The sequence below is a fragment of the Chiloscyllium plagiosum genome, chromosome 40 (assembly GCF_004010195.1).
Source record: "Chiloscyllium plagiosum isolate BGI_BamShark_2017 chromosome 40, ASM401019v2, whole genome shotgun sequence".
Classification (NCBI taxonomy): Eukaryota; Metazoa; Chordata; class Chondrichthyes; order Orectolobiformes; family Hemiscylliidae; genus Chiloscyllium; species Chiloscyllium plagiosum.
In genome coordinates, this window is record NC_057749.1 from 9347140 (window position 1) to 9364012 (window position 16873).

The 16873-nt window shown below is 42.6% G+C and overlaps 1 protein-coding gene across 1 annotated transcript; it reads right to left on the minus strand.

Annotated features, from left to right (window-relative positions):
* Positions 1 to 1640: 1640 nt before the first annotated feature.
* Positions 1641 to 14682, minus strand: LOC122542487 (cytochrome P450 1A1). Its single transcript, XM_043680254.1, has 7 exons — positions 14597 to 14682; positions 12895 to 13740; positions 12659 to 12785; positions 11425 to 11514; positions 11171 to 11294; positions 9523 to 9609; positions 1641 to 2236 (listed from the first exon to the last, which is right to left on the minus strand). The coding sequence occupies exons 2-7, from the start codon at positions 13732 to 13734 to the stop codon at positions 1939 to 1941; spliced, it is 1566 nt and encodes a 521-aa protein (XP_043536189.1). The 5' UTR covers positions 13735 to 13740; positions 14597 to 14682; the 3' UTR covers positions 1641 to 1938.
* Positions 14683 to 16873: the final 2191 nt, after the last annotated feature.

The window sequence follows — 16873 nt, forward strand, 5'->3', positions numbered from 1 at the left end:
ACAGTCCCCAAACTGGCAACTCCGCAAAAGCAAGGTAATGGGAGCAATGGCATTTCAGCCACTACAAAATGTTAGATGCGTAAGAGTCAACCCCTTACTTCTTGAGTAGAAATTCAGTCTTGGAAACTTGACTTGTGTACGAATATATATGGTGTCTGAACACTGTCATATTGCTATTTTTGTATACAAAATTGATTGCCACATTTCCTGCAAAATAGCAGTGACTACACTTCAGAAATTTACCATTCACTGTAAATCGCTTGTCATGATGAATGTGAATTGTGCTATAACAGTGTAAAACTTCTTTCTTTTGTTCTTTTGAACTTAACTGTTAATTTCATCACAGTGCAGAAGATCTTTTTAACCCATTATGCTTATGAGACTTTTGAAAGAGCTACATTTAGTCCCATTCCCTTGCTATTTCTCTAATGTTCTATAAAACTTTCCATTCATTGGTCAGAACATTGAATACAGTAGTTGGGATGTCATGTTGCAGCCATACAGGACATTAGTGAGGCCACTTTAGTATACTGCATACAACTCTGGTCGCCCTTCTATAGGAAGGCTGTTGTTAATCTTGAGAGGATGCAGAAAAGATATTGCCAGGATTAGAGAATTTGGGTAAGAGGGATATGGGCCAAATGCTGGCACATGGACAAGGTCACGTTGTGATGTCTGATCGACGCAGATGAGTTGGACCGAAAGGTTTGTTTCCATGCTGAATGACTCTAAGTACATAACAAACTGTCTTTCCAAAATAATGACAAAAGTTGGTTCCTGACAACCTTTCTAACAATGCATTCCAGGCTATAACAATTTGTCTAGTGAAAAAACTTTGGCCCTGGCTTTTTGCCAATATATTAAATCCGTATCCTCTTGTTACTACTCCTCCTGCTGGACGAAACAGTTTCTTCCTATCTATGCTATTAAATCTCTTGACAATATTCAACACCTCTGTGAAATCACCCCATAAACTTCCCTCGTTATTAAGAGAAACCACAGTTTCTCCATTCTCTCCCTGTAACTCAATTCCCTCACTGTTGTGGAGTTGTATAGTCAACACAGTATTCCTGTCCTCTCCAGTTTTGAAGAAGGGTCTTTTCCTAAACAGTTAGCACATTTTTTCCATTTCAAATGCTGACGGACTTAATGGGTGTTGGTCTTTGGCCTAGTCCATGCATTTCTATAACTTTTCACAATTTGCTGTTAGAAGACCAGTAACTGCACTTCAATGTAATCTGTTGATTTTAAATTATTTCACAATGGGTTAAGATATAGCAAGACATTCAAAAAATTCACATTCTTTTATTTGTTTGTAACAAATTATTCTGTTGGATCTGACATTTCGTCAATATAAAAATTATTAATGTTCCTTTATACAGTAAAAAGAAGCATGGCAAAAGTGAGGACTGCAGATGCTAGAAACCAGAGTTTAGATCACAGTGGTGCTGGAAAAGCACAGCAGGTCAGGCAGCATCTGAGGAGCAGCAATATTGACATTTCGGGTAAAAACCCTTCATCAGGAATAGATGAAGGGTTTTTGCCCAAAACGTCAATTTTCCTGCTCCTCAGATGCTGCCTGACCTGCTGTGCTTTTCCAGCACCACTCTGGAGTAAAAAGAAGCAGTCTAATATCAGTCTAAAATAGTGAAATCTTTTATACTTTAAAAAATACATTGTTACATGAGTTACATTTGAACACAGCTTCTCAAACTTCATTTTCTTTACTCTTTGGCTCTGCTTATACGGTAAGATAATTCTTCATTGGTATTTTAAATACAAGGCATCAGTGGCACAACAGCATAATACATTAATTATAACAGAACATACAATTTAAGGTATAACTATTCCCTCATACCATTGGTATGTATTTGTAATCTCCAAAAATATAGAGTTCACTTCTTTATTTAGCTCTTGCAGAATTAAGACACTGTCAGGTCATTCAGTAGCTGGGAAACGGTGCACCACTTGCACTTCACATCTCTTGTGTTTCATAGTCAATCCATACTGTGGGGTCATATCAATGTCCTGACCTGGCTTTTTCTCGAATTGCAGCTGTTGGACAAGAGCAGTGAAAAACAAGAAGATTTCTATGCGGCCAATGGACTCTCCAATACATCTCCTTTTTCCCATGCCAAACAGTAGCAACTTTTCACTTTCTGCTTTGTTGATGCTTTTTCCATCAGGGTTTAAGAACCGTTGTGGGCAGAAACTAAATGGGTCTTTCCAGAGTGACCTAAAATACACAAGTGGGAAAACTGAATGAAATTTTCTATAACCTCGAGAGAAAATGGCATAAGAGAGTTTGTTCATTTATTTCAGAGCTAAACATTATAAATGTTTGCTGGAATCAGACATCAAAAATAAAAGAACTGACTGATTTAATACTGAGAGCTGGAAGTTACAGAGATCTTCAAAGAACCTTTGTCCAAATGATGACCTGTCATTTTATTTCAGACAGTCAAATTTGTTACGCTTTTCCAGTTGTCAGATGTTGCAATTAACCTTAAAAAGAAATTCAATATTTTTGTTTTGGTTTTATTTGGTGAACATTTCTAGCCCTTTTGCATGATTCATTGAAAACAAAATCTCACTTCCGACTTAACCAACCCTGCAGACCTTGTACACTCATTGTGGATCATTCAAATAATAGTGTGTAAAATTTGCTGTCAGACTGTTTCAGAAAGGAACACAAGAATTACACAAGAATATATTTATTATTTACAGCACTGGGAAAATAAATTTCATCATGTTGTTTCACTTGACAAAATTAAAAGAAAACAACAATTTACATTGAAACCTAATATAGAATGGCTACTGTCTGAAATTGACTCAGCACTCACCAAAACTAATTTCAACCTTGGGCTATGGTATTGTACGGGTAAAATGGAATTAGCTGGCCACTGTACGCTATGCCCAATTCTATTAATGTCAATGGAAGGAAAAGTATTTGGATGTTAATATTGCCATCGCCCATAGCTAAATTATTTCCATAATCCTTCCATTGTTTGTTTCTTCTTATCATTTCCTGACACGTTGTGTCTTATTCGTCACATTATCATCTCTCCAAGCATTCTTTCAAACCTCATTTTGAGATGATGAAATATGGTAGTGAACAATAGAATATCACCACTGAATCTAATACATGTGTAATGTCAAAGAATGGAGAGGGGTGGAATCTCCACTAAAACAGCCTCTGGAAATGGAACTCTGCCAACTTAGGTTCTGGTGGGAGTGGAGGTTGGCATATTTTAACTTTCATGTGACATTGCTGAGCAAGATAGGAATCAACATCTTATTTAGATTTCTTTTACACTAATGGATGTTTTTCCAGAAATAAATAAACAGTGAAAAAAATTGATTTGCATATCATCAATGAATTGGAAGTAGGTGGAGTATGATCATATTGATTTTGGGAACAGTGACAAATTCAACAGTAGCTCCCAAACCTCCAGCCTATACCACCTAGAAGATTAAAGGTGACAGGCATCTGGAACACCATGATCTACAAGTTTCCTTTCAAGTGTCACACCATCCAGAGTTGAAACTTTCACTGGATCAAAATCCTGGATTCCATCCATAACAGCACCATGGATACAGACATACCCCATAGACAAGAACAGTTCAGGGTGATAGCTCACCACCCTCCACTCAAGGTTAATTAGGGATGGACACCAAATGCTGGCCTTACTAGTGACCCTGACCCATGAATGAATTAAAATGTAAAATGCCCTGGACGAGACCAGAGATGTATCATCAGCTTGTGTTTTAGGGATTTTAAAAATAGCACTAAAGACTGCTCCAAGACTGTTTCAAAGAAGGACCATAAGGGCTGCAATAAATGTATCATTTACAGTAATGTAAAAAAAAACTCCTCGTATCTAATGCTGTAGGTTTAGCTGTGTATCTTACATGATTTGCACACATTCCATGATCATAAGCCAGAGTGTGTGTAGCTGCAGTGAAACACTGCTGAAGTTGTGCCAATTCTTTCACACTGCCGATGATTATGCTTTCAGAGCTTTGATGCAATGTTGAACCACGAAGTGTGGGATTCAAAAAAAAACAGCTGCCAAGGCAGCCTACGTAAACAAATTAGGAAAAGAATACCTTGATTAACAACAAAGAAAAGAGGTGGTCATCTCTGGATACAATTACTGTACATTGCTGTGTTCTCTGAAGTTCAGGTCAAATAGTTCTGCGTAGGCACTAGTGCTAAATGTAGCAGCACAATCTGGGAGTCAATTATAAAACAGAAATTGCTGGAAAATCTCGGTTCTTCTTCAGTTCTGGGTCATTTGGCCCAAAACATTAACTGTGCTTTTTCCCTGCAGATGCTGCTATACCTGCTGAGATTTTCCAGCAATTTCTGTTTTTGTTTCTGATTTCCACATTCTCAGTTCTTTTGGTAATTTTGTCTGAAAGTCAATTAGTTGAAGTATTCAAGTAGAAGTCTTCTAGGTCATCCAAAAAAAAATTGAAACAACAGGACTTTAAAAAGGCAGTGACCACATGGCAAGTGAATCAAATGGAGCAGTATAACTGTCTGACCAGGCAGTAACCTGCACAGCGAACTACCTGTGCTGTTTGGTTTTAAGTATCTCTGGACAGAGTTCTTCTAAGAAAAGTTAAACAGCAAAATTCACAACTGACCTTGGAGAAACCTATGTGCAGGCATTCACAGCTGGGGAGCAGCTAAGTGGCTAGTTTTTAAATGTAACTTTACTGTATTTTGTAAATTTGCAATAGTGAGTAGAGTGGGTTCTTTTTTGATTATATGTTTTTAATTGAAATCTGACTCTTGTTTAAACTTTAAAAATATAAGGACGTAGGTGCTAAGCTAACCTGGAGCAGTGTCTTTAGAGCAATTAGACTGAGTTACTTTGTGCGTCTGTAGATTTTTAAGGTGCAAAAATGGCCTTTAGTAGAGTGATGTGCTCTTCCTGTTGGGTGTGAGAGATGAGGGAGAGTTTCCATCTTACTGATGATTATGTCTACAGGAAGTGTGTTTGGTTGTGAATCCTATTGGATTGCATAGATCGGTTGGACTGGCAGTTAGAGGCAATGAGGAATTTATAGGAGGTAAGGCGTGTGATGGAAGGGAGATAAACCAAAGATACAGTAAGGCATATGGTTTACCTCCAGGAAAGGTAGGAGAGGGAGGCAGGTAGTGCAAGAGTCTCCTGTGGCTATCCCCATCTCAAATAAGTATGCAGTTTTAGAAAATGTGGAGGGTAATGGGCTCTCAGGAAAATGTAGTACTGACAGCCATTTCTGGCACCAAGACTGGCTCTAATTTTATTGAAGGGTATGCCAAGTTCCGAGCGATCGGTTGTGATAGGAGACTCTGTAGTCAGAGAGATAGACAGGCGTTTCTGAAGCCAGTGAGGCATCAGATGTCTCAGAGAGGATGCAGAATATTCTAAAGGGGAGAAGCACCAGCAAGAAGTCGTTGCACACATTGGAACTAACAACATAGGACAAGGAAAGGATGAGATTCGAGGAGAGAACATAGGAAGTTAGGCAAGAATTTAAAAAGGCAGACCACAAGAGTAGTAATATCTGGATTACTCTTAGTGCCACAAGCTAATGAGGGAAGGAATAGGAGAATAGACTAGATGAATGCATGGCTGAGGATCTGGAGCAGGATTAATATTTTTGGATCATTCGAACCTCTCTGGGGTAGAAGTGACCTGTACAAGAAGGACGGATTGCATCTGAATTGGAAAGGGGCAGGGAGATTTGCTAGAGCTGCTTGGGAGGACTTAAACTAGTAGGCTGGGGGACGGTGAGGGTGGGACCTGAGGAGATGGTGAGGAGAGCCATCAGTTTGAGACTGGTACAGTTGGAAAAAGGGTTAAGTCAAACAATCAGGACAGGCAGGGACAAAGCAGAGAACAAGGTAGGACTGATAAATTAAACTGCATTTATTTCAATGCAAGAGGCCTAACAGATAAGGCGCTGACTTCATTGTTGTGAACATGGGACTGGGATATCATAGCAATTACAAAGGTGTGGCTCAGGAATGGACAGGACTAGCAGCTTAATGTTTCAGGATATAAATGCAATAGGAAGGAAAGAAAGTGGGGGCAGGAGAGGAGGGGAATTGGTGTTTTTGATTAGGGATAACATTATGGCTGTAGTTAGGGACGATATTCCTGGGAATACGTCTAGGGAAATTATTTGGGTGGAACTGAGAAATAAGAAAGAGATGACCACCTTATTGGGATTATACTATAGGCCTCCCATCAGTCAGAAGCAAATTTGTAAGTTATTTGTAAGATCTCCGTTATCTGTGAAAATAATAGGGTGGTTATGGTGAGGGATTTTAACTTGCCAAACATAGACCAGGACTGCCATTGTGTTCACGGCTTGGATGGAGAGGAATTTGTTAAGTGTGTACAAGAAAAAGTTCTGATATAGTCTGCGTATGTACCTACTAGACAACATGCAACATTTGACCTATTCTTGGGAAATAAGGCAGAGGTGGTAACTGAGTATCAGTGGGGGAGCACTTTGGGGCCAGAGACCATACTTCTATTAGTCTTAAAATAGTGATGGGAAAGGATAGACCGGATCTAAAAGTTGAAGTTCTAAATTGAAGGAAGGCCAATTTTGACAATGTTAGGCAAGAACTTTCAGAAGTTAATTGGGGGCAGATGTTTGCAAGGAAAGGGATGGTTGGAAAATGGGAAGCCTTCAAAAATGAGATAACGAGAGTCCAGAGACAGTATTATTCCTGGTAAGCTGAAGGGCTAGACTGGTAGTTTTAGGGAATGCTGGATGACTGGAGAAATTGAGATTTTGGTCAAGAATAAGAAGGAAGCATTTGTCAGGTATAGACAGCAGAGATCGAATAAATCCTTAAGAATATAAGGGCAGTAGGAATACACTTAAGAGGGAAATCAGGCACAAAAAGAGAGCATGAGATAGCTTTGGCAAATGGGGTTAAGGAGAATCCCAAGGGTTTCCATAAATTCATTAAGGTCAAAAGGGTAATGAGGGTAAGAATAGGACCCCTTAAAAATCAGCAACGCTGCCTTATCTATAGAACTGCAGGAGATGGGGGAGATACTAAATGAGTATTTTGCATTAGTATTTACTGTGGAAAAGGATATGGAAGGTAGAGAACATGGGGAAATAAATAGCAACATCTTAAAAAATGCCCATAATACAGAAGTGGAGATGCTGGATGTCTTAAAATGCATAAAGGTGGTTAAATCCCCAGTTTCTGATTAGGTATACCATAGAACTCTGGGAAGCTAGGGAATGATTGCCGGGCCACTTGCTGAGATATTTGTATCATTGATAGCCACAGGTGAGGTGCCGGACAATTGGAGATTGGTTAACGTGATGTCAGTACAGGTATTTCAGAAAGGTGGTAAGGATAAGCCAGGTAACTATAGACCGGTGAGCCTGACATTGGTGATGGGCAAGTTGCTGGAGGGAATCCTCAGGAACAGGATTTACATGTATTTGAAGAGATAGTCAAGATAGCTTTATGCATTGAGAATCATAGCTCACTAACTTGTTTTGAGTCTTTAAGAAGTAACGAAGAGTATCGATGAGGGCAAAGTGGTGGATGTGATCTTTATGGACTTCAGTAAGGCACTCAACAAGGTTCCTCATGATAGACTGGTGAGCAAGGTTTGCAAGGAGAACCAGCCATTTGGATGGGGAACTGGCTCAAAGGTAGAAAGCAGAGCGTGTGGTGGAGTGTTGCTTTTCAGACTGGAGACCTGTGACCAGTGGTGGGCTACAAGGATTGGTGTTGGGTCCACTGCTTTTTGTCATTTATGTAAAGGAATTGGATGTGAACGTACAAGGTACAATTAGTAAGTCTGCAGATGACGCCAAAATTGGAGGTTTGGTGGACAGCGAAGAAAGTTGCCTCAGAGTACAATAGCAACTTGATCAGATGGGTCAGTGGGCCAAGGAGTGCCAGGTAGAGTTTAATTTAAATAAATCTGAGGTGCTGCACTTTGGGGAAAGCAAACTTAGCAGGACTTATACACTTAATGGTAAGGTCCTAGGGAGTGTTGGTGAACAGAGACCTTGGAATGCATGTTCATAGCTCCTTGAAAGTGGAGGTGCAGGTAGATAGCATAATAAAAGAGGCATATACTATGCTTGCCTTTATAGGTCAGTGCATTAGAAGGCCATGTTGAGGCTGTACAGGACATTGGTCAGGCCACTTTTGGAATACTGCTCAATTCTAGTCTCCCTGCTATAGAAATGATGTTGTGAAACTTGAAAAGGTTCAGAAAAGATTTATAAGGATGTTGCCACAGTTGGAGAGTTTGTGCTTTCGGGAGAGGCTGAATAGGCTGGGGTTGATGAGTTGGATCGAAGCGTCTGTTCCCATACTGTGCAACTCTATGATTCTATGACTCTTAAAAAGTTGATTTCACCCCATAGCTTTTGTCATCTGGGCACCTTATAATCTTATCTTTTTTTCATGTTAGCACAGAGCTGATTTGTGTGTAAAGCACTATATACTTGAGACATTCAGAATACCTTTATCAGTAATTTCAGGGCCAATAGTCAGCAATGTAACTGCAGTCTAAAGATTACATATTACACTCCATTGGAAACTGCAACATTGATTGAGGCCACGAAGCCAAACAATGAAAATTATAATGAGTAATTGGTCTAATTGAAGCAGTTGAAATGACTACCAAACTACGCATGCTGTCTGCTACATTCAGCCACATATATATGTGTTGCAACATTAACACTGTCGTTACATTATGAGATTCTTGGAATCTTTTCGGTAGCATTTACTGCAAACAGAAACCATAATTTTACTCCCACCTTGCAAGAATGCCAATTAAAAAACACAATAGTAGTATAATAATCCTATACATATAGTTACAGTGCAATTGTCATTGGTGTTTCAACAACTGATTCCATGTTTCAACCATCAGAAGTAGCCCTATTGTTAAAGGTAGGATTGTTTTGCTTTATTTGACCATTTTATAGGTAAAACTTATCAACACAAGCATATGTTTTCACTGCCCTCCAATGTGAACTAAAGAATAAAAGCTTTTCAAACCAACCATTCAACTGCTGCTGGAATTTTAACTAGAACTTCTCTTCCCACATCGCGTTGTTTTGTACATCAATTATCTGCCACCTTGTTTATATCAAGGCCGAAGCAGCCTTTACAGCAGTCTTGATTAGGGCTGTAGACATCGTTGATAATTGAAAGTATGTTGCATTAATAAAGACCTATACAAGTTCATAGGAGTGCTCTTATGTTTAGGGAATCAGCTGAAAATCTCTTCAACAGTAGGTTTTACAGGCTAACTTTTGGTGGCAGCAAATCCTAGCTAAAGTGAAATAGATATTCAGGAAAGAAATCCAATTGCATATTGGAATGAGAAAGTTACCCAGACGTTGAAATGACAGTAGTTGTTCTATAGTTCAGATTTCCAATCGTTTTTCTAGTCACAACATGGAGCTAATTGTAACAACCAATTCAAATCCCTGAACTTCAAGACTAAGGAAAATCATACTTACGAGTCATGATTCACTTGCCACTGGTTCACAAAAACACATGTATTTTTAGGTATAAAATATCCATTCAGCGTTGTGTCTTTTGTTGTGCTGAAATTAAAAAAAGACGACTTAAGTACCATGTATTCACTTAACATCCTGCATCATAATAGACCACAAGCTTATCGGTGAGCACTGCATGTAAAGTCTCCAGGGAAATTTGGATGGTAGAGATGAAAACAGTTGGAATGATACATCCCCACAGCCCACACATCCAGGATTCATAGCAATTTTGACCAGACCCAGAAACAGAGCCATGAGGAGATCCTCTGAATGGATATGCTCACTCTCTATATACCCAATAAACCATGAGAGCGAGCGTTAGACAAAAATTCATCAGGAAGTTTAGAAGCAGCGATCTTTTAAAAGGATATTCAAGGGAGAAGTGCTGCAACCCTTATTATTCTAAATAAAAGTTAAAATACATTAGTTTCCAGGTCAAAGATTAGACCCACAACTTGGGTTTTTGGGAAATGGCTCGCTAAGTCATTGGAAACCACATCACAGTGCAGCTCCAAGTCTCCAATCATACAGAAAAGGATCCCAAACATAGGAAACAAACACAGAAGATTCTGGAGAAGCTCAGCATTTAGAGATTCTGAAGAACTCAACACATTAACTGTTTCTCTATCCAAGGTGCTCCCAGATCTGTCGAGTTTCTCCAGTATTTTCTATGTATGTTTCAGATTTACAGCATCCACAGTATTTTGCTGTCTAAATATAAGGGTTTACATTATTAAGAATTGTGAAGTTGGTCTCCACTGACTAAGAAACAATTTTGCCATGCTGTGCCCAAGTGAAAGACTGTAAAGAGCTGGTGAATCTGCAGTAACAGCATTTTACAATTTCATGCATTTGCAAAGTGCAGCATCAAGTAGGGAACCTCTCAAGAGAAAGAAAGACAGCTAGACAGACAGGTTAAAGGAAATATGCACACAACAATGTGCCACAATGACCAGGTCACCTGTTTGGTGATGTTGGTCGAAGGATAAAAATTGGTCAAGACACCAGTCAGAACTCTGCTTTTCGTAAGATGGTATCTAAGAAAGCAGATGGTGTTTCAGAATATTCTCATATGGAAGACCAAAGACTCAAGTGGTCAGGTGAAGTTTCAAAAGGAGAGCTTTAGCTTAATGCTGGATAAAGCATAATGATTCTGTGCTTCATCCTCTTCTAGATTCCTAGCAGATTCAACCATCTGAATTTAATCTCCAGTATTGTTTTTGAAGGAATCTGTTGTTATCAAGTTGTTATCATTTAGTGTGCATCGTACAAAAAAAAGCAGTGGCAACATATTTAATTGTAACTTCAAACAAAAACTGCACAACGGTTTCTAATGTAAAAAGAAAGCAAGAAACATAAAAAGAATGCTAGTTGGTTCTAACATTCTGTCTCTGGAAAAATGCTAGATTCCAAGCAAAATGCTAGATTCCAAGCTAAATCAACTACTCCTGTTCCTAATTCTCACATTTTTTCAAAGTAATTACAGAGCCATGAGAAACAAAAGGTAAGGGTTGAGATTAATTGGATAGTTCTTTAAAAAGATTGCATAGGCAAGATGAGCTAAATGCCTTATTTGGAGCTGGTTGATTGTGAACCTGAGCTGCCTTACCAGTGAGGAATGGTGAACGGGACAAAGGACGAGTGGCGGAAGGTCTCCAATATGAAAGCTTCTGTATATGGCAGTAGTAACTTGTCCGATATCTGTGGGCTTCGAGCTCTGCCAATGTTCTCATCTGAAAAGAACAAAGGAAACACAAACAGAAGTCAGTCTTGGCAGTGACCAAAGCCAAGTTGAAAAATCGCAGCCCATTTTTATAAGAATAAAAGCTTTTACTTTTGCTCCCCCTCTGCAGTTAGACTCACCTATTTCCTTTTGCACTTGCTTCTGAATGTCAGGATATTTAACCAAGTACATAATAGTCCAGGACAGCCCTGTGGTTATGGTGTCAAAACCTTCAAAAAGAACAAAAACTCATCAGTACCACTGTGGAAAAGCCTTCTCCAATCTTCTGCATTATTCTTTCTGGGGAGGTGGGCTCACTGGCTGGGCCAGCATTCCTAACTTCCTTGAGAAAGAAGGTGAGCTGCCTTCTTGAACGGCTGCAATCCATTTGGTTTGAGGTGACCCACCCTGCCGGGCTGGAGGAAAAGAGCGATTTGTTTCCAAATCAGAATAATGTTGGTGCGTACAGGACGAGATGACTTTTTTGTTTGGAAGAAAAACAATAAAGAAAAACAAAAGGACAAATGTCTTCCCTCAACAAGCGGATAGAAAAACTCTCCTCCTCCAAAACAACAGCAGAAACCAACAACAGCAGGAACGCACTGACTGTAGCCCCAGCCAGCACAGAGCCAGTGCCCTAAAATGAGATTCTAAATCTCCTGTTAATATTTCTTCCCCCCCCCCCCACACACTACCGCCTAATTGCGGAAGTGCTTATATTATCCCCAGCAACCATGTTGTGCGTGTGCGCAGGTGTGGGACACAGTGAAAGACACAAGGTGTATGAATCTTTATTCAGTTTCCACCACCAGGAAGAAAAGAAACATCCAAGTGGTCAGTGACAAGCATCAATGGGCAATGCTGCATGACCAAACAGTAAAGGGGAGGGCAGGGATTAAAATTAAAATAGAGTTGGAGGGGGAAATAATACACTTCACTCCCTGCGGTGGCCACTTTTCACTGAAAATCTGGAGGGTGTTGGTTGACACCGCGTGCTCCTTCCCCAAGGACGCCCGGGCTCTGACATACCTGCGGAAAACGAGGTGGCTTCTTTCCGCATCTTAACAATTCTGTGATTGGTGTGGGCGGCTTGAGCATGTCAATTTAGACTCTTAAAAGGACGTTAGTTGAGCTGGCAGTTTGCACAGGGTTTGAAGGCACTTCGATTGTCTTCAAGCAATCTTTACTTTTTATTTAAATTAATGAAATGCCGCCTGTGCATGGCGACGCCAAAACTTTTCAGTTGAATACACGTGACAATAAATGATTTAATTCAAAAAAAAACTTTCACGGCAAAAGAAAACGGATCCAAAACCTTCCCATAACATTACAGTTGAAAGTTTTATCAATTAAACGCACGAGTGACAGACTCACCAGCTCCAAATAGATCATTAACCAGGCTGACGATTTTTTCATCAGATATCTGAATGTTGGCATTCTCGTCCATTTTTTTGTCCTGACAGTGATCGATCAGGGAATCGGTTATATCGCGTATATTATCCTGGAAAGGTGAGATGAGTTTTTTTAAAAATTAATAACACGAAGTGGACGAGAACTGCAAAAAAAAGGGCTAAGTTTTACAGGGGAAAAACACAAAGGTGGGTTCTCACCTTGTCAAAGGTGTTGTAATGTTCCGTGACAATCTTCTTGATGAAGTTCGTGAACTGGATGTTGATGTTGATGAATTTCCTCATGGAGCAGCCGGGCAGGAAGCGGAGGATGGGGATGAAGTCGGCCAGGTTACCGGACGCCGCGACCTTCACGAACTCGTCGGCCACGCTGAGGACGCTGAGGAACTCCTGGTCGTCGTGGGCGTACCGCTTACCGAAGCACAGGGCGCAGATGACGTTGGCCACCGACACCACGATGTAGCGGACCGGGTCGAAGGCGCCGCGGCTCCGGGTCAGCTCGGTGAAGATGCCGATCAGGTGCTGCGCCTCGCCGCTCACATGCTCCTCCAGCAGGCACGAGTGCGTGGAGTTCCTGCACTCGTCCGTGGCGAAGGTGCGCAGCGCGCTCTGCGCCAGCTTCCGACGGATCCTCCACACCTCGGAGTTCTCTTGGCTGAAGGTCAGGCTCTTGCCGTCGTTGATGAACCTGAAGCTGTAGAGATCCGGCCTCCCGGCGAAACCATCTCCCTGCTTGATGAGCGCTTGCTTGAGCGTGTCCTGCCCGCTCAGTACCACCACCGGCCGGCTCCCGATCTGAATCTGGAAGATGTCTCCGTACTGCTTGCTCAGGGCGGTCAGTCTCAGGTGCGGGTTCGGTCCCAGCTGCAGGTTCCTGCCGATCAGGGGCAGGCTGGACGGACCCGGCGGCTCCTGAAGCCCCTGGGGGATTCGGATCCGGCGCCTGTGGATCACCAGGAAGATGAGCGAGAAGACGGCGAGACCCAGCAGCACCTCGGTGACCGACAAGGCCAGCAGCCCAGCACCAAGGCTCCTGATCATCTTAACCTGCGGGAGAGCAAGCGACTTGAAAAACCACCATGAGACATACGCACAGATTCCTTGCAACTACCGCCGAAGCGCTGACCATCTGCTGAATCAAACTGCACTGAAAGTAGCATAACTATCACCTCAATAATCTGTTTAAAATTGGTTTCTTTTACTGAGCAAATTTGCTGCATGTTTTTTTTTTAAAAACCGTAAGTACTGCGGATGTTGTAAAACTGGAAAAGCTGAGCAGGTCTGCCTGCAACATCTGTGGTGAGAAATCAGAGTTAACCTTTCAGGTCCAGGGACCCTTCCTGGGAAAAGGGCGATTTGTTTCCAAGTCAGGATAACACCCTGACAGTGATCGAACCGGTGATATCGCGCATATTATCCTGGAAGAGAGAGATGCGCAAAAAGAATGAATAACAGGAGGTGGACGGGAAAAAACGTTAACTGCAAAAAAAAAGCTACATTTACAGGAATTTGTCAAAGAGGAAGGACCCCTGGACCCGAAACGTTAACTCTGATTTCTCACCATAGATGCTGCCAGACCTACTCGGCTTTTCTGTTCTTGTTGCTGCAGATTTGTCAGACAATAGCAAAAGTGGCGCAGGTAAAACTGCACCTCACACGAAAAGCAGAATGTAAAAGCATCCAGTTCTGATTTCTGTGCAATAGGACAGTCCAAGGCACCGGGCGGCGGGTCCTGCTCGCTTCGCTGCATCTTTACAACATTCTCCCCACTCCCCGCGCCTCCAACACGCGCACACACATTTACACAGTCTCAATTCTGAAAAGTATGGATTGCTATCAGGGGGCAGGCAAGAAAGGGGGAAAAGCGCAAAAGGGGGAAAGTACACCCTCAGCCCGTGCATACCTGCTCCCCTCTTCAAGGTAGTGTCCGCGCTGAACTTGGCAAATTGCAAGTTGGAGCTAACGGCTAGCACTGCAAGAAGCACAGGCACCGTGTAAGGTACAGTTAATGCGTGCCTTTTTTTATAAGCATCTTCTTTGCGCCTGATTGGCTGCGGGTCACATGCACGAGTGTGACCGGGCTCCTTCTGTGCCAGCCCTAAACAAATTTCGCAACTTGTCCCGAGAGAGGAAATTAATAGGATGCGGCGCGATATTGGAAGAACTCAGACCAATACCCGAGCTTGGCCGGGGCGGGGACGGAGGGGTGGGGTGGGGAATCTCTTTGAGTGTCCCGCCACTGCCAGATCTTCTCTGTAACTAGGTTCCAAGGCAGATTGCTTTCCAAAGGCAAGAAGGAAACCTTTAACCCTTGCCTCTCGCTTTACTCAGGTGAGCTTCGTGTTTCCGATCTTAAGGTGAACAGGCTGGCAAAGGCCACCAAATCGCCTTTAAATAGCGCCGACTACGAGCACAGGATGCCCCGAAGCATCTCTTGGGCAAGGAAAGAGCCCTCACTGTTGCAAGCTCCCATAAAACAGCCAATGCCGCAAGGAGGTTTTGTGATTGTGGAATCCCAGCAGCGCAGATAGAAGCCAATCGGCCCTAAAGTTAGGAACTAACTTGCTCGCAGGCTCAGGGAGAACGCGCAAACTCCCCACAGATGGTAGAATCAAACCCGGGTCCCTGGCAGCAGTGCGGACATCTGAGCTACCCGGCCGCTCGCTGATGGGATGGTGATGGGGGGAATGAATATTCGGTCAGGAGAAAGGACCCCTCCCTGGCTTCGAAGCAGGATCTTAGACATCCACCTGAGGCTCTAGCACGGAAAAGCCAGTCTCCGGCGCATTGCTGAGGGAGTGCTCCACCATTGGAAGTGTATTTGTCCCCCGAAAGTGGACTCCCACCCCGGAGCATTCCCTCAGCAATGCGCGGGGGCCTCAGAATCTGCGCCATGAGCTGACATTTGTGGTTTGATTATTCCTCAGACACTTCACCCGTCCTCTTTCCCTTTTAGGACCCGAACTGAATTATAAAATTACCAAATAGATACAGCACAGAATGAAGGCATTCGGCCCGCCTTGTCTGTGCCCATTCAGAGCCGCTCCCCCATATATATCCCGAGAGCTGTGCAATGTATTTTCTCTTCGGAGAATGCCCCAGTTCTCTTTTGAAAGCTGTGATTCGAACCACCTGCTCTGTAAAAAGGACCCCCCCCCCACACTCCCACACAGCGTCACTGTTCCCCTTTTTTCTAAATCATCTTACATTTTTTGTCCCCGGTTCTCCATCGTTCCAAAAACGGGCAGTTTCTTTCAATCCACTCTATCCAGAACCGTCTTCTCCAATCCATCCACATCATTGAAGTTCTCCATCACTGTCACCATTCTCGCAAATCTTTTTGTGAGAATCCATACAGTGTGGAAACAGACCCTTCGGCCCAACAAGTCCACATCGACCCTCCAAAGAGTAACCCACCCAGACCCATTTCCCACACCCTGTTATCCTATATTTACCCTTGCCTAATGCACCTAACCTACACATCCCCTGAACACTATGGGGCAATGTAACATGGCCGATTGGATTGTGAGAGGAAACCGGAGCAAACCCACGCAGACACAGGGAGAATGTGCAAACTCCACACAGACAGTCGCCCAAGCCCAGGTCCCTGGTGCTGTGAGCTAGTAGTGCCTTACCGCTGAGCCACCCTGCCTACTCCCCATGCATACTCTATAAGTCTGGTCATCTCTCCTGAGTTGCAAGGCGCAGAACTGGACACAATCCTCCAGCTGATTTTATAGAGTCACAGAGATGTACAGCATGGAAACAGACCCTTCAGTCTAACCTGTCCATGTCAACCAGATAACCCAACCCAATCTAGTCCCACCTGCCAGCACCCGGCCCATATCCCTCCAAACACTTCCTATTCATATACCCATCCAAATGCCTCTTAAATGTTGCAATTGTACCAGCCTCCACCACTTCATCTGGCAGCTCATTCCATACACATACCACCCTCTGCGTGAAAAGGTTGCCCCTTAGGTCTCTTTTATATCTTTCCCCTCTCACCCTAAACCTATGCCCGTTAGTTCTGGATTCCCTGACCCCTGTGAAAAGACTTTGCTTATTTACCTTATCCATGCCCCTCATAATTTTGTAAACCTCTATAAGGTAAACCTCAGCCTCCGACGCTCCAGGTAAAACAGCCCCAGCCTGTTCAGCCTCTCCCTATAGCTCAAAT